The sequence below is a fragment of the Plectropomus leopardus genome, chromosome 11, assembly GCF_026936395.1.
Source record: "Plectropomus leopardus strain MGB_pleo_1.0 chromosome 11, ASM2693639v1, whole genome shotgun sequence".
Lineage (NCBI taxonomy): Eukaryota > Metazoa > Chordata > Actinopteri > Perciformes > Serranidae > Plectropomus > Plectropomus leopardus.
The window spans coordinates 29,118,691-29,135,629 of NC_142186.1; the positions used below are offsets into that span (position 1 = coordinate 29,118,691).

The window sequence follows — 16,939 nt, forward strand, 5'->3', positions numbered from 1 at the left end:
TGCTGGCTTTTTAAGTTGCACACTTTTTTTATACTTTTTATATAGTGTCTGATTTCCTTTGTATTTGTAAATAGTAATAAAAACAACAACAACAAAAAACAATTCAAACGCAACACATGGTGAGTAATTGATATACAAATGGTCATTTTGGGGGTAAAGTAATTCTTTAAGGCAGCTGCCAAAAATACTGTATGTTCTTCTGGGCTTTTCTGTTCATGTAAATAAGCTGCTATCATATGTGCATGCTTTGTAATTAAAGGTTGATTACACAGTGAGTATACATGCAGTATTAGGGGCCATTTAAAGCGGGATTTTCCTGAAAAAAACATCTATAGACTCATACAGAAGTCATCCCTCTCAGACATCACATATGACCCTGTAGACGTGTGCTATGGGGTATTTTTCAGCAGGCACGCTGCTCTCTGTCAGTTTTTTCTTATGTTATGTGTTTGGACATTTATGACCGAGTTCCCAAACAGAGCTGAGGTGAGGTCGATGCTTTTACAGAAACGGAGCCACCAAACTTCTCAGATTCAAACATAATTTCAGCTTGATGGCATATATAAATGAAGAGATGAACGCAGGGAGAAAATGACAGAACATAAATGATGGTGACCAAAACGTCGTCACACTTCACTGATTTTTAAGCTACATTGAGTCAACAGTTAAAGAACATCGATTTGCAATTATGTTACGTTACGTGGAGAGATATCCACAGAAGAGTGCAGTAAAAATATCCATGACGAAATTCCATGACTTATACCAAACATTTATTGATTTTGGCTAATCCCATTGACTCCTTCAGGCCTGGAAAATGTGATTGTGAATTTCCATGACTTCCCCAAGTTATACATGACCGTGGGAAACCTGAAAATACTGATCACTTTGTGAGTTATAGCCAAAACCTCAGTCAAATAATAGCAAGTAGCGAGACTTTGTTTAAGCCTTTGAAACCTGGAACAACATCGCTTTTCTTTTGCTGCTTTCAGACGCTTTTCACATGTATTTAACACTTTGAACCTTGAGCAATTTGGTGCGATTTTTTTGGCTTTTCAAAAACATGGAAAGAAGGCAATGAGCGACTTTGTAATTTATGTTTCACAAATTTTAAGTTACCACAATTAGAAAATTATAGATTAGAAAAGGCCAGGGAAAAATGTCAACAGAAAAAAAGAGAAATGCAAGGAAAAAACAATATTTATTATCATAATAACATAAAATTGTTACAAAATTATATATTTATCAAGCACTTCTTTTTTAACCTTTCCTTTTTTGTATTTCTTCTTTTTAAACTTATTTCGGGTAATTTTCTTGTACTTTTTTTTTACTAATTTCTTGCCAATTTTTGAATAATTTCCTCTTTCATCCCTCACTGCCTTCTTTCCTTGTTTTTAGTTATAAGCATTAGATTTGCAATCATACAACATAAAAATACATTTCAACACACGTTCATTTTTTACTTTTTTATTGTACAATATTACAATTACATTTGTACAAATGCTGTTAACAAAAAAAAAAGAAAGAAAATCAGGCTACGAGAAGAAATGTTTGCTGGGGGCCTGAAAACAACAACGTCCTTGAGCGCTGCACCGAACCTTCGTGCAGCAGTGGAGGAAAAATGCTGCTGTTGCTGTTTGGAGGGAGGGCCGCAGACACACACAGACATTATATCTGAGGCGGGCTAGCGTGGCCTCCTCTCGTTTACCCCCATCAGATGTTAAAAACACAGTAAGGGCAAAAGCAACAAGTCGGATACCATCAGTGCAGATCATGTACTGAAATGGCTGCATTAAAAAAATGTCTGTGTGTTGTAGTGATGGTGCAGAAGGGAAGCAGGGGAGTCGGGTCGTTGTTTATTTGTTGTTTGGTCCAGGTCCAATGTGTTAAGAAGCCGAGGGTCAGAGGTCATTATGCGGACTTTAAGAGCGGGTGTACTTCCCCCAGATGTGCAGCATGAAGACCGAAGCGATGAAGAGCAGACTCATCACCAGCACTGGCACCGGACCGCTGTCGCGACAAAGAGAAACTGATCAACAAACACACAAACAAAATCCCATCATCTGCTCGAACCCGAGCTAGAGCGCGAATCTGAGTGGGGCGGCTGATTTTATTGATGAGCTTAGGAAACGAGGAGGGGCTCTCGTCTCTGAAGGAGGGACTGAGTGGGGGTGGGGAGGGGGTGGGGTATGGGGGGGTGCATCGCTAAGTAGCAGCATTGCCATGCCAACCGTCTCCTCAGCGGCCCCCCTCCTCTCCCTGTCAGAAGGCTGTAATTGAGTTGACCTTTCAGAGTGCATCCTTTAATGAAGCTTTGAGGCCGCCGTCTAACGCAGGAACAAACACGCACTCGATACACAGCACTGTATGGCGAGTATGCCCTCCTTCGACTGCTGAAGAGACGCACTCAATAACCACCACGGCACCATCGATCAACCATAGCCAGCTATGGCCAGGAGACAGGACGCCTTCTCTAATATTAGGGGTGAGGATGCAGCAGAATCAAAGTTTGAGAGTTCTCTAAAAGTGTGCTTCCCTGACACACATAATTGTGTGTGTGTGTATATGGAGACACACACACTTAAATCAAGCTGATGCACCGCTCAGTGATGAGTTGTCTGACCACAGAGGCACGTCTGCCTAATTTCCTGACGTTAAACATCTCCCCCCGTTCTTCCTGATGAACGAATATAACACTAATGATGCCAAGTGTCGGAAATCCTGAGAATTAGTTTGTGAGAGGATGAAAGGTAAAAATGTCAGAGGCTAAATTTGAGAGTGTTTATGCTCCCCAGTTCTGCTTTTATAAACTGCACTTACACTTTGAGGCCTGGCGAGTCTTCTGTGTAGAAGCGCCACATGCCGCCGGTGCCTGCCGATCCCGTGGTCCTGCCACCGCTGCGCGTACCGCTGCTGGTTGCTTTCCTGTGAAACAAACGCACAAAATCAAGAATGTATCGACACTGTGTGATTTAACGTATCTGATTATCAAGGGCTTTACATGACAAAAATTCAATCTCAAAGTGTTAACCCTTTGAAACCTGAGCAAACTGGCTTGATTTCTTTCAAAAACATTGGGAGAAGGCAATGAGCAAAGTAACAAGACATGGCCCAAAAATTATCAAGAAATTGTTAAAATTAAATAATAAAAAGTAATCCACGAAATTACCTGAAAATAAGTAATAAAAAAACTAAGAAGTGCCCAAAATTTAAAGAAAAAAAAGTATATTTTTTATTCTGACACATAACTTTAAATATATAATTATAATAATTATGAGTATAGTTTTTTGTTTTTTTCCCTATTGTTTCTTTATTTCAACCTTTTAAAAAATAATTTTCCAATCTTTTTCTTTTCACCTTTCACTAATTTCTTGCAATTTATGGGACTTTTTTGCCAAATTGCTCACTTTTTAATGTTATGAAGTACTCTATGGAAAAATAAAAATAAAATTAGAAAAAACAGGCACAATTTGGTTTAAAGAAACTGCTGGATTAGTTAAAGTGTTCAAACATTTTAATCAAAAACCATTACAGTCAGACTCATTATATCCTACATTCAGACTGTTACTAACTACAGTAGCCGCTGATGAAAGAGCACAGTGATTCATGGCCGCTTCACTCATGTGATGAGATTAAACGGAGGTTAATGAGGTAATGAAGCAGGCGATGGTAATGGGTAATAATGAGAGAGGTAACAGCAAGTCTTCTGATTACACACTGATTAAGCCCACAGCACAAACATTTATCTGCTGCTCTAATCTGCACACAAAATATAAAAGGGACAGACCGTCTGAAAATCATCAATCACTCTTTACAGTGAGATGACACGAGCGGGCGGGGCCAGTGCTGGTTATATTTGGAAAATAATTATCAAGAGCGTGTGAAGCTCGGTCCATGGGGACTTGGCTTGGGAACCAGAGGGTTCAAGTTCAAGTCCCCGTCCCGACCAAGTATGGAGTCTGGACTGGTAGCTGTTGAGGTGCCCTTGAACAAGGCAGAACCGGCTTGCAACACCTGTCCATAGTCAGCCCCATCAACCTAACATCTCTCCATCTAATGTGTGTATATAGATCCTGTTTATGCATGTGCGTGTATTTCGGGCCTGTGTATGTAGTGAAATGAAAGTTATTATATTTTTATTATCCTCCTCTTCTTCTCTTGTGTTTAATGAGAATGTCTTCAGTGGCTACTTTATCAGTGGAGGCCAACATACAGATGTGACAAATTAACCCTTTGAAACCTTTCACGAGTACTGAAACCTGTGAACCCTGAGCACATTGGTGCAGTGTCTTTTTAAACATGGGTAAATAAAGGCAACCTGGTGAGTGATGTTCCACAAATTGCAAAAAATGTGTAGATTTAGGAAATGATTTTTAAAAATCTAGGGGGACAAAAAGAAAAAAACTAAGGAAAAACTATAATAATGGTCAGATTTATATATAAAAATGGTTTATAGAATTATTAGAATTATAAGCACTTTTTTTCAAGTCTGGTTGCCCTTTTTTAATGTTCTTATAATGTTCTTTTGGCATTTATTTATTTATTTTTAAAAACATGTTCGTGTGATTTTCTCTTACTGTAATTTCTAATTATTTAGTCATTTCTTTTTTTGGGTGGGCAAAGCCTTCTCCCCATCTTCTTAAAGAAATCAAGCCAATAGGATCACAGTTTAAAGGGTCAATGCATGTATAGATCTTGTTTGTATTTCAGGCCTGTATGTTTATGACAGTACACTGAAAAAATGGAATTTCCCATTTTCCCCTTTTGCTTTTTATCTCTTGTGTTTAATGTGAGTGACTACTTTTTCCCAGCTGTGGCCAAAATACAGATGTGACAAATTTATGGAATCAGCAGCTTTAATGCATCTTGCCATGGATTCTTCAATTCTCTTAACTCTGCTAGGGGGATGAAATTAAGTCTTGCAAAAGATATCCCATTGTGTGGTGTTTCGATGGCGGTACTCAAGAGAGGTGCCCAACAAGCCCAACTAATATTTCCACCCGGTGTTCTAATTGTTTAAAGTCTAATGACTGGGTCAGCCATAGCAAATGATCATTTTCAAACTCACATAATTCCTTCATTCATTATTTTACTACACCCATTATTCACTTTTAGAGAGTTTACCCATCTGTCAATGTCAATTGGATTGAGAGTAGAGGTACATTTTGGTAGATTGTGAGTGTGTACCTCTGTCTGACTGTGGATCCTGCTGCACGGGGGGCCACTGTCTTACTGGGGGAACGGCTGGATGCCCCAACATTGGTTGCACTTGCTGCTGGTCCAGGCTGAGGGGAAGACACCAGAATTAATACACATAAACAGGATTCAACTCAATTATACCTTCTTTCTGGCAGCCTGTCTAATCAATGTCACTCACCTTTACATACATACACACGCAAACTATTTTACAGCTATATCTAACCGTTAATTTCAATAATTATGTTTGAAAACATTTCATTTTTATAAAGGGTCGATGGATTATCAGCTTGGCAGAGCATTGGGGACGATATTTGGCAGATTATCTGTATCTGCATTACATTTTAGTGATCACTGATAAAATTCAGTGCAAAGAAAGTATCAGCATGGGAGGAGCTTTTACTTCAACCTCAGGGAGCTATTTTCATTCATGCATTATTTATTTTATTTTTCACTGTAAACTTTGTTTGATTCAACATTTGCAAAAAGCATTTCAACAAGGTTTTGTGTTTAATCCCAAACTCTAAGTATTGACAGAAAGATTATCATTTTTATTATATCTGTATATTGGTTCCAAATTATCGACTATCGGTCCCATTAAGCACTAATAATCGATATCGGCCCTGAAAAAACAATACCTGTCGACCCCTAATAAACAGGATTCAACTCAATTGCACCCTCTTTCTGGCAGCCTGTCTAATCAATGTCACTCACCTACACATGCATACACACTCCTAAACACTTTAACAGCTAAAACTAACCTGCAACTCTCACATAGTTTTAATAATGATGCTTGAAACTTTATTCTGAACTGTACAGTAATTTATGTCTTAGACTGAAGGCCTTAACTAACTGTCCACACTGTTCATTGATTCAGTTTTCTAATAATCAAATAGACTCTCAACCAAAAATATTAAGGAACATATATATTTCATTCACCTAGTGCTGGGCTAGCTTTAAATGTGTGTTTTGAGACTCTCTGACTTGCTTAAACAGAGCCACGTCCACATATGATGAGCTAACGTTAGCACCCTCGCTAACAGATAGCAAAACGTTAGCTCCGGTCTAACGTTAAATGAGTGCAACAGAGCTCGTTAGCTTCAACGGTTCTAACAGTTTGAGATGAAACTGAGAGTCTTACCATTTTGTGTTATTCGTCCGGATACGAGCTGAGACCCTGAGCCGCTCTTCAAGCTGATGTCCACGTCAAATGAACAGCAGACAGTCGGTGTGTGATTTGGTCAAAACTTGAGAGGAGATCTCACAAAGCTGACGCTTGTCTAAAAAGGACACGACTGCAAAACACAAGACCAGCGCGGGGGGCCGAGCAGAAGCCTGACCGGCTCGTCGCATTCACTACCAAAAAAATAAATCAGTCGTTATTTTAGGAGCTTGTTTTTGTATCATTTTACCTAAACATATTTTACAAGTCCAGCTTTGTTTTTTGTATATGAATTCGTGTGCGTATTTGTACGTATATGTAAAGGCACATATTAGGTCCTCTTTGATTCTGAGGGAGACGTGTCTCACAGGAAGCGTTGCAATGATGAAACAGGCGCCATTGTGGTTCAAACAGGCAGCGCGCTTACACTGATCTCGATACAGAATTTGAGCCAACATGGCGTCCAAATGGTCGGGTTTCGTGACAGCTGTACATGCTGCTACGGGCGCCTAAGCGAGTATAATCACAGGTTTCCAAACCCGGGCAAGGTGATAAAATCATCCAAAGGTAAACAAAACGGCATTATAATTAGATTTTACGGAGATTTCGCTGCTTTCAGCCACAAAAGACTGCTGCCCATCACTATAGCTCTCTACAACGGTTTGTAATTTCACTAGCTACACAGGCTAGCTTCCTTAGTCTTATCACTGAAGGAGTTAGCTAACGTTAAAAACACACTGGATAACTTTCTTTTTATCAAACTTATCCAAATTAGGAGAGTCATTCCTGCTCTTGCTATCAGTTTGACTGCTTATCTGCAATTTCAGTGCAAGCTAGAGGTATTTCTCATGGTGTATGGTAGAGCATTTTAGGAAATTATTATAAACACAATAGTTTTCAGTAGTTTTGTGTACATTTTCTGTTAAATAGTCATGTTGTGAAGTGCTTCGAATAGTAAATGTTATGAATCCAATAATGTCACAAAATCACAAGGAGAAATTGTAAACAATTGTCAACAATGCAGCATGAAAGTTTCTCTTATTATGAGAGAGTGAATTCTTAGTGGTGGGAGAAAAACTCAGTACAGCAATATCGCGATATTTTATTAATCAGGTTAATACATACATACATACACACACACACACACATATATACATATATATATATATATATATATATATATGATACTCTATGTAAATGATTAACATTGCTAAAAAAAAAATCCTCTGGTAGGCTACAAGAATAATGAAATCAGTAAAAAAAAAAAAAAATGTCAGTCCACTAGATACAATTTGCAATGAGTGAAAAAAATACCGAAGTGGGCAATTTGTGTAGGTAGGAATACAATATCACCTGTGATGACAACTATATATGACTGCAGTGTATTTGTGGATATTACCTTAAACATAATTAGGTGACAAAATTTGATTTCTTGAAGAAGCAACAATTATGTATCAAAGTGAAAATGAGATGTACTTTATTCAAAACCATGCTAACTCATTAAAAGAAGAAGAATTATTTTTAAAAAATGATGAGTCAAATGAACAGACTGAAAACTTGACAAGGGTTTCCTGTTGGGACATAATTAAGCAGTTGAGATAACAAATAGCAATATATTGCCATATATGTTATTGCAATATGGAGTATATGACAACACTTATAAAATCACAATAATGTTGTATTGTGACTTAAATGTCTTGATGACATTGCATCATGGGGTCTCTGGGATTCATAAATCTCTGGTTACCAGTGAGACATTTACTTGCTCCAATATCATTGCAATAGAAAATGTGTTTTCTCTTTGATGTATTCCTGGTTAAGGTTGTATAAATGTTTAAGCTGTTGTAAATATACCGTTTGTACTTCTGATTTTGGGATTATTTTCACTGGCCACTGTTCAGATTTAACTTAAAATTGATATGTTCTTGCGTGCAGGATGGCGCGGGTGGTGTTCCTGCACCCAGACCTTGGTATTGGTGGAGCAGAGCGACTGGTGGTCGATGCTGCTGTCGCTCTGAAGTCGAAGGGATGTAGCGTTCAGATATGGACGGCTCATTATGATCCAACACACTGCTTCTCTGAGACACTGGACCCAGAGCTGCCTGTGGTACGTTAACATGCACCTTAACTCTTTGAAACCTGGATCGACATCACTTTTCTTGTGCCACATTCAGACACCTTTATAAAGTATTTAAACCCTTGGACCCAAAGCAAATTGGTTTGATTTCTTTCAAAAACACGGAATAAAAGGCAATGAGAAACTTGGCAATAAATGTCCTGCAAATCGCAAAATAAATAAATTTGGAAAATTACATTTAAAAAAAATAGGGATGAATATCCATAGAACTTTGTAATGATCATAATTATATATATATATATATATATGTATATATATATATATATATATTTTTTTTACAGCATTATTAAGATTTTTAAGCATTTTTCCAGGTGATTTCCCCACTTTTCATTTCCCCCTGTTTCTGTTTTATTTTTTTCTTTGGGTTTTTTTCCTTGTTTTTTTTCTGTCCTCTCTAAGGTTGCTGCTGGCCTCTTCCCATGTTTTTAAAATTGATAAAGCCTATTTTCCCATGTTTCAGAGGGTAAATACTCTCCTAAACATACACAACCAAGGCAAAGCATATGTAAAATTCTATTACTCCTCTAATAGGTATGTGTGGGTGACTGGCTTCCCACCAGTGTGTTTGGCTACCTGCATGCCCTCTGTGCTTACCTGAGGATGATCTACGTGGCCCTTTACCTGGTCTTTCTCAGCGGGGTGGAGTACGATGTCGTCTTCTGTGATCAGGTGAGCGAGGTCATACAGGAACTAACTACCTGTCTGTTTGGTCGTCACTCGTTTGAGTTCCTCGGAGCCCTCTGTATCTTCTAACGGTCTCCGTTGCTCTGAGAATAGCTTCTATTGTTTACAGCGGCCCATCTCCTTTTTTGAGTTACGCCCTTTTACTTTACCATGAAGTGGAGACGCCTTTGCTTATGTACTACTGTTCTGTCTTTGACACAAATACGCACAGGTGACACTTTTCTCTCTCACATAATTACAGTCCAGAAAAAACTCATTATTCAAATTGACTTACAGTTTGATAGTAAACGAACTTTCTTTAGTGAGTAAAACTGTAATACTGGATAGATACATTGTTTAGTAACCAGGGTCTCTGAGGATCCTTCATAGGTCTGAAAGACATTGAATTTATTCATCTAAAAATAAGGCCTTCATTGGCATTAAAATGTCTTAAATCAATCTTTTAAAGGACTTAAAAATGAGTTAATTCATGAAGTAGTTTTGAAAAGGAAATGAAAGTATGTAAAAAAAAATCCCAACAACTTAGATTTAAAAAATAAAATGATTAAATATAAATTGTGAATGCCAGTGTGTGTTTACAAATATTTTATCTGGGAATTGGGGTAGAAAAAATATAAATATATTTAATTTTATTTTTCCTGTCATTTTTTCTTGTCGAAATCTTAAGAGAACAGTATAAAACTATTAATGTAAACAGGGTGCAGTAAACTAAGACTTCAGCCTCCATTTTTTGGGTTAGAAAAACTTTGGTTTTTCACATCTTCAAAAATAATTACGTTATTTTTTTTCCTCTTTGTGTGTATTTGAGTTTTATAAGTGAGAAAATTACTATATGATGAATCTAAACAATAAAAATTTAGGCAATATTCTTCCTAACCCTGAGTAATTTATGTCTGTTTATGGGTTTTTTCCTTTAATTTTGGATGTTGTCAAATAGGCCTTAAGTTTAATTTTGAATGGCATTAAAATGTATTTAAAAAGCCTGAAATTTCACTTGTCTTAAGCTGTAGGAACTCTGAGTAACAGAATAGGCCCATTAGATTTACATTTAGCATAAATTTATATTATGTTAAGCTATATATTTCTTTATTTTGCATCAACCTATACATTCTTAACTTTTTAAGTGTTATGCTTATATTTTAGGGACCATGTCCATTTTTTTCATACCCCTTTAATTCCACTCTAGGTGTCGGTCTGTATCCCGGTGCTGAGACTGTCCCGTTGCAGGAAGAAGGTTTTGTTTTACTGTCACTTCCCAGACCAGCTGCTGACCCAGAGGAAGTCGGCTCTGAAGAAGCTTTATCGCGCTCCCATCGACTGGCTGGAGGAACGCACCACTGGCATGGCTGACATGGTACGTAACAGCTGAGGGTCGAAGGCTGAGTCACTCTTCAGGCTCTTATGGTCTGATTGCAGGGCAGGAATGTTTTTATTTTATCTAGAAAAAAAAGCTGTTTGCAATTGGCAAAATGCAAAAAAAAAACAAGGATTTAAGTAAATAACATGATTATAATAAAACTGAGGAACTAAATCACGTTGTCCTTTTAGCTTTCAATTTTCTTTAGATTGTCTCTCATCAGAAATGCATAGTTTTAGCCTCTGGCTGAAATCCTCAGGTACGACCCTCCGGCTGTTCTCAAAATCTGTGCATGAAATCACACAGCATATTCTAGCAGAGCTCTTAAAACCCTCAGGTCACATCATAAGCATCTTTTGTAAATCATTAACTATTAGATTGTTTCATTATTATTTTTAAAGTTATGCAGTATTTCATATTGTACTCGTGTCTTTTTATAGCATTCTTTACCACCATGCAAGTGATTTTCTTTGTAGTAACTAGGGGGTCAACAGATTATCTGCCTGGCCAGTTATTGGGGTTTATATTTGGAATTTTGCTTATTATCTGTATCAACGTTTTATTTCAATGATCACGGATGAAACTAAATAAGTGCAAAGAAAGTGTCAGTAAGGGAGGAACTTTTACTTTGTAAAACCTCAGGGAGCTATTTTCATTTTTATTTCATTTCAATTCAATTTCAATTTCATTTTCATTATTCATTTTTAATTTGAATTTTCTCTTGGCTTTATGAAATAAAAGTTGCTGGGAACTTGCCTCCCTGTAGAACGGGTTTAATACAGAGGACAGTGCATTACCGAGTTTTGGTGGCTTGGAATTCATTACCAAGTTTTTTGATTTCTGAAAGTAATACAATATGTTTTCAAAAAGTTTCGACTGTATTTATTCACACAAGGAATAGTGCAGAACACTATTTATAATGTATACTTTTGATGGTGTTGAAGATATGAAATGGATTTTGAGCTATCTATCTACTTTTTCTTGAGATTTAATCAATAAGTTTCCAGCTACTTTATATTCTCACCTATTAAAGAGATAAATCATTATGTTGAGCTTCTGTATGTATTAGGCAGTTTTTGAGTTTGTGTTAATTGTTATGTGTTGTGTTAGTGTTGCAGTGTGTTTAGCCTAATTGTGTGTATGAATGTTATGTGTATAAATGTAATCTAGTAAATAAAATATTGTTAATGGAACATAATGGAAACCCCAGGAAGAGTAGTTACCGTTAACACAGAATCTTATGGGGATCTTAATAAACAAACAAACAAACAAACAAACAAACAAACAAACCATGAGAACCAAATGTAAACAACTCAAACATCCATAGAGCCCATTTAAGCTGATTCTAATGCACAAAGTGTGTTCATGGCACTGGAGGTACTATAGATCATTTTGATAATAAACTATATTAATACAGGTTGTCTCCGGTAAAAGCTTCCTTCAACAAAAGAAAAACAGTAAAAAAAAAAAAAACAAAACAATTGTTTTTTAAAGCTCAGTGCTCAAAGTTTTGAGAACATTGTTTGTCTCATCCACATGTTGTTAAACGGGTTAAAAGGGGTAAAGTTTAACCTCCAGACTGACTTTGGCTCTTTATAACTGCTAAAACTGCAGTGTAATAGAATAAATCAAAATACAGGGTATGTAATTTTTAACAGCTTGAATAAACCAAAGTGATTATTAAAAATGTGATACAGCCTGATCTCCACAGGCTTGCTGTTGTAAGAGCTCAGGGCACTGACAGAAAAGAAAATGACATTTCGATTTTGGTCTAGACTTCAGGATAATCAAAGTCTGCAGGCTGTCATCCAGCTCATGAGAATTAAAATACTTGCGCTATATGTGTGATCCTTATGAACTAATCTCTCTGTACTTCCTCTTAGATTGTGGTAAACAGCCAGTTCACCGCAGGCGTCTTCAGAGAGACCTTTCGTGGTCTGAAAGGAGTCCAGACAGACGTCCTCTATCCCTCCCTCAACACGCGTACCTTTGACCAGCAGGCCAGTGAAGCAGCGGGCTTGGAGGGGCTGCTCCCCGAGGGAACCTCCTGCCTGTTCCTCTCCCTGAACCGATACGAGAGAAAGAAGAACCTGGGCCTCGCTCTGGTGGCTCTCGCAGCCCTGAGGAGCAGCCTTCCTCCCGACCGGAGAGCAGGTATTCACCTGGTGGTGGCGGGTGGCTACGATGACCGAGTTACCGAAAATGTTCAACATTACACTGAACTCAAAGAGCTGGCAGCGCAGCTCCACTTGGAGAACTGTGTCACTTTCCTGCGCTCCCCCTCTGACTCGCTGAAGGTGGCGCTGCTGCGGGGCAGCGCAGCCGTGCTGTACACCCCGAGCAGAGAGCATTTTGGGATAGTTCCCGTCGAGGCAATGTACTGCTGCTGCCCTGTTATCGCGGTGAACTCTGGGGGCCCCCTGGAGAGCGTGGCAGACGGGGAAACGGGCTTCCTGTGCGAGCCCACGGCAGAGGCCTTCTCTCAGGCCATGGAGAAGCTAGTGAGGGAGCCGCAGCTCCGCAGGGACATGGGACAAGCTGGGAGGAGGAGGGTGCAAGATAAATTCTCTCTCGAGGCCTTCTCAGACCAGCTGTATGGGTACATTGTCAGGCTGACGCAGTGATGTGAAAGCTGGGGAAGAAGCAGGTGGAAAAATGATCTCTTACTGAACTGTGGGTTGTGTGTGGACGTTGGGGACTGCAGTGTGAGCAGGGAGGCAGCAGCGGGGTATTATGAGAATCCAGAGGACAATCAATCAGCATTCCCCCGGAGGGGTTGCTTAGAGGAAAAAAAGGACGGAATCTCTATACCAATTAAGAAAAGAGTAACGAGTTTACATACCCTATCTCTGGAAAAATACCACACCTGCAAAGTGTGTGAGTGTGCAAGTGTAGCAGCGCCGCAGCCGAGAACCAAGCAAATGAGCTCAAGGATTGATCGTTAGAGTGAAATGTTTTGCACTGTTTTTTCTCACTTTGCTACAGTAGTCTTTGTCTTTGTGTGTTTTTGGGGTTGAAAAAGAAGAATGTAGTTATCGCCATGTACTGGCGCACAGTCGCAGATCGATAAACAGGATGCTTTCCACTACTTCCTGTTCGCTCAGAGCTTTGTTCCCCTCCTCGCATTCAGAAGATTCTGGCCTGTTCATGACTCTTGCTGCTGCGTGGAGGTTATTAGCAGATGATAGAGAGTGTTTGGCTTTATTAGAGGTCTGGTTGATGGGCAGTGTGGCTTTGTCTGGGTCATTATCAACAAGGAGAATAGCAGAAGGTCATTGTGTCTGCGCGCTGGTCTCCTCAGCCCTCCTACTGTATAGAAATGCTCTTATTGACATTCCTGAAGTCTTAATAAACAAGAGGACACATACTTTTCCCGACTCTTATGTGCTTTGCTTTGTTGCCAAGTTTTTTGGCCTTTAATAGACTTGGCTAAGGATTTTGGGGGTGAACACAGAGGCAGGGAAACGTCGGCTAGTGTTGCACCGTCCTTTTTCATTTCATTGAACAGTTTTGATTGTGAAGTTGTGTAATGAAACATTCTCAGGCAATGTAGCAGTGAAGAACTTTAATTTCCATTCATCAACAAAGTCATCATGACCGATGCACATGAGAGGCGCCGCAGATGATCTTAAGTTTCGGTCTCCATCCGTTGCTGCATTATCATCTGCAGAGTTTGAGTCGTGTCTGAATGCGCATCATTGTTTCTCTTAAAGGGAATCTAAAAAAAGATTAAATAATTAATAAAAACTTAGATTAGCTATAGATTGAATAATTACCACACAATGTCATTCACTCAGGTGTCGTTGAACCAACCTGGTTGCACACAGCGTTTCCGTATCGAACAAATGTGGCAAAGTGCTCGCTGTTGAAGTTCATCAGGTCGTATTTAAACTCCTGGTGCAGAAACGTCTCGCAGCGGTTCATCATCATCTCCTGTGGAGATGGAACCAGGTTGTGCTTGTTGTTGTTGACCCGGATGCGAGTTCCTGGAGGAACTTTGATCTCCGTAATGCGCTGTGTGCAGATCCTCGTCTTCCTCAAAACACGATCACCTTTTGACTTTGGAACCATTTGCTGGACGAAGCTGCGGCAGGCTCTCTGTGTCATGTTCTCATCTCATAGGCAGACACAGAAACAACGTGGATGAAAATATAGTTTTCAGTAAAATAAACCTGGTGCATGTGACACTTTTTAAAGGGGAACAACAAAATTAAGAATTTCATGACGTTATTTTCATGGTCTAGGAAAGGACAGTCAATATTTGTGAACATGAGCCAAGTCTCAAATTTGTGATGTCATTAATTATAGCATCTGGAGCTGCTCCATACACACTGAATGGAATTTTTGTTTTCTTTTTTTAAACACAAATGATTTTTATTCCTTTGTTTTGTTCTCATTCCAGGAATAGAAAAGGTATTTAAATACTCAGAACTTTCCCCTGGCTGCTCTCAGTGTCATCTATAACATCTTTCCTTCTCATTAGTCTGTGAAGCAGCTCCAGACTTGATTCTCACAAAATTTCAGCACTTTTTTGGTTTTGAGAGAGAGTTGTTTATGTTAATATTTCTAGACTATCTAATGCTCTGGGCCACACCACCTGCCTGACCAGTGCGTGTGCATCGTGGAACCTTTTATTTTTTAATTTGGCGCCATGTTAACAGGTCAGAACAGCTGCTCATGTGTGGCGTGGCTGCTGCTCAGCTGCGGCATATTTAGAAATTCTGTCTCAACGATTTTTACCAGGTGACACGTGGTTTTCAGCAAAAATAGACAGTGTAAATGGTGTTTTGATGGTCATCCTGGTTTTTCACTACAGTTTCATTGTCTGAATCACTCACAGACATGAACAAATATAAGAAGTTACTCGGAAACTCAACCTTTCCTGTCTCTGTTTAAAAATAAAAGCCCTCTGACGACCTTTCTTTCAACAGAATGCCTTCAGTTGTTTACACAGGGATTTTTGACCAATCCAAATTTGTTTATAAAGCACATTTAAAAACAACAGAGTTGACCAAAGTGCTGTACATCAACAAATAGATAAAACAGCATAAATAACATAAACAGGACATGTTTATTGTGAAATATTTGCATGACCATGTTGATGACAATGCAGTGGCTGCAAGGCTCCATAACTTAGTGAAGTATCGGCTTTTAAGTGTGTAAATACAGTAGTTACAGTGGCAGGTAGCTCCATCTGTGTGAGCCGTAGTGATAGACCACAGGAACAAACGTATGAATTTTAAAAATGGGTGTTAAATGATGTTTAAGTTCAATGCTGCAGTTTCTTACCTCCCACTCCAAAATGGATTACACGTCCGTCTCCAACATAAACACCCCAAAGAGACAATCCTGACCACGGATTCACAAACTCAATCATGTCTCCGATTTCTGCTGTCGACACACTCGGATCAGTCTAAAAGAAACAAGAGCCAAATTCAGGAGTGCACAGTATCCACACATCCTTTTTTCTCACAGAATTCCATAGAGAAGATATTTATATTTATTCAAAGATGACAGACATAATGGGGTGATATATGGAGAGCACCGGGTGATAATAAGAGACAGTAAAAGTGAGACAATATTCACAAAACAAAGCTGAATTGCACAGCAATGAAGATCTTGAAATTAGACTCAGTATGAAAAAAAGACTCCTCTGTTATGGTATCTTATGTATGGTGTGGAATTCCCCACACAAAAAAAGATGAAAAAACAGTCATGAACAAATATTTAATTGAAATACCACAGCGCAATTAAATCTACGTTTATGGGAGCAAAGTGCGGACTCTGCTTTTCCAGCTTTTGTATGATCTCTTGTCCTAGTGTTCATCTTTGCAAACCTAGTTGAGAGTAACTCATAAAACAGCTATCAGACTTTTGTTATCCATAAAATACGTTTACTTTGAAAAATGTACCTGTTTTTACCACCTCTTGTAACAAATTTAAACATGCACATACTTCGACAGAACTGTCGGTAATGCTGCAGTTTAACATTTCTGGATATATTAGGTAATTCTCACCTGTCGCCATGTCATTTGGGAAAACATGCTGTTCCAGTTCCCCAAAAGATCCATTGTTCCTGTGAGCTGAAGTCAACAGAAGCTGGACTGAAGTGCATTTACCAATTATTGGGACGCGGTAACCAGGTTGTGTAACAGTTGAAACGCCTTCATTAGGCGCAGATAGCCTTGACTGTGACTTCATGATGACAGGACGCTTAATATGTTACCTATTAATCTAATACGTTCTCTATTATTCCATCAGAGCAGAGGGACACTGAGTCAGTCATTCAGAAATAAATTATTCTGATATTTGCTTCAGTTTGTGGTCGACCAGCATTGAGTTTTCAATTCCCACTTCTCACATTGATTCAGACGTTTCTTCAGAGTCAATTTTAAAAGCTGAAATG

General features: G+C 38.8%; 3 protein-coding genes across 6 annotated transcripts in view; 1 reads left to right on the forward strand and 2 right to left on the reverse strand.

Annotated features, from left to right (window-relative positions):
• alg2 (ALG2 alpha-1,3/1,6-mannosyltransferase) overlaps window positions 1-15,450 on the forward strand; it is a 92,534-nt gene extending 77,084 nt beyond the window's left edge. For 2 of the 4 annotated variants that reach the window (XM_088084548.1, XM_088084547.1), the window contains exons 6-9: window positions 8,291-8,462; window positions 9,024-9,161; window positions 10,363-10,530; window positions 12,417-15,450. In XM_088084548.1, coding sequence (XP_087940674.1) covers window positions 8,292-8,462; window positions 9,024-9,161; window positions 10,363-10,530; window positions 12,417-13,157 — 1,218 coding nt within the window. In that variant the 5' untranslated portion in view covers window position 8,291 and the 3' untranslated portion in view covers window positions 13,158-15,450. Of the gene's footprint in view, window positions 1-6,757; window positions 7,016-8,290; window positions 8,463-9,023; window positions 9,162-10,362; window positions 10,531-12,416 lie in introns of those variants that run through there. The other 2 variants (XM_042490808.2, XM_042490807.2) reach the window with 2 other exon arrangements.
• sec61b (SEC61 translocon subunit beta) lies at window positions 1,449-6,493 on the reverse strand. Its single transcript, XM_042490100.2, has 4 exons — window positions 6,335-6,493; window positions 5,185-5,282; window positions 2,818-2,922; window positions 1,449-2,007 (listed from the first exon to the last, which is right to left on the reverse strand). The coding sequence occupies exons 1-4, from the start codon at window positions 6,335-6,337 to the stop codon at window positions 1,920-1,922; spliced, it is 294 nt and encodes a 97-aa protein (XP_042346034.1). The 5' UTR covers window positions 6,338-6,493; the 3' UTR covers window positions 1,449-1,919.
• On the reverse strand, window positions 14,084-16,703 carry LOC121946297 (phospholipase A and acyltransferase 4-like). The gene is made up of 4 exons (XM_042490809.2): window positions 16,551-16,703; window positions 15,823-15,946; window positions 14,347-14,648; window positions 14,084-14,251 (listed from the first exon to the last, which is right to left on the reverse strand). The coding sequence occupies exons 1-4, from the start codon at window positions 16,602-16,604 to the stop codon at window positions 14,162-14,164; spliced, it is 570 nt and encodes a 189-aa protein (XP_042346743.2). The 5' UTR covers window positions 16,605-16,703; the 3' UTR covers window positions 14,084-14,161.
• Between the last annotated feature and the right edge of the window lie 236 nt (window positions 16,704-16,939).

Coding starts and splice junctions, on each gene's coding strand:
- LOC121946297 (XM_042490809.2), bottom strand. CDS start 16,604: ATGGATCTTTTGGGGAACTGGAACAGCATGTTTTCCCAAATGACATGG. Junction 14,649..15,822: donor AATCCATTTTGGAGTGGGAG/GTAAGAAACTGC, acceptor TCTGCCTATGAG/ATGAGAACATGACACAGAGA. Junction 14,252..14,346: donor GAAACGCTGTGTGCAACCAG/GTTGGTTCAACG, acceptor ATCTTTTTTTAG/ATTCCCTTTAAGAGAAACAA.
- sec61b (XM_042490100.2), bottom strand. Junction 2,923..5,184: donor GGATCCACAGTCAGACAGAG/GTACACACTCAC, acceptor TTTGTTTCACAG/GAAAGCAACCAGCAGCGGTA. Junction 2,008..2,817: donor GACTCGCCAGGCCTCAAAGT/GTAAGTGCAGTT, acceptor TTGTCGCGACAG/CGGTCCGGTGCCAGTGCTGG.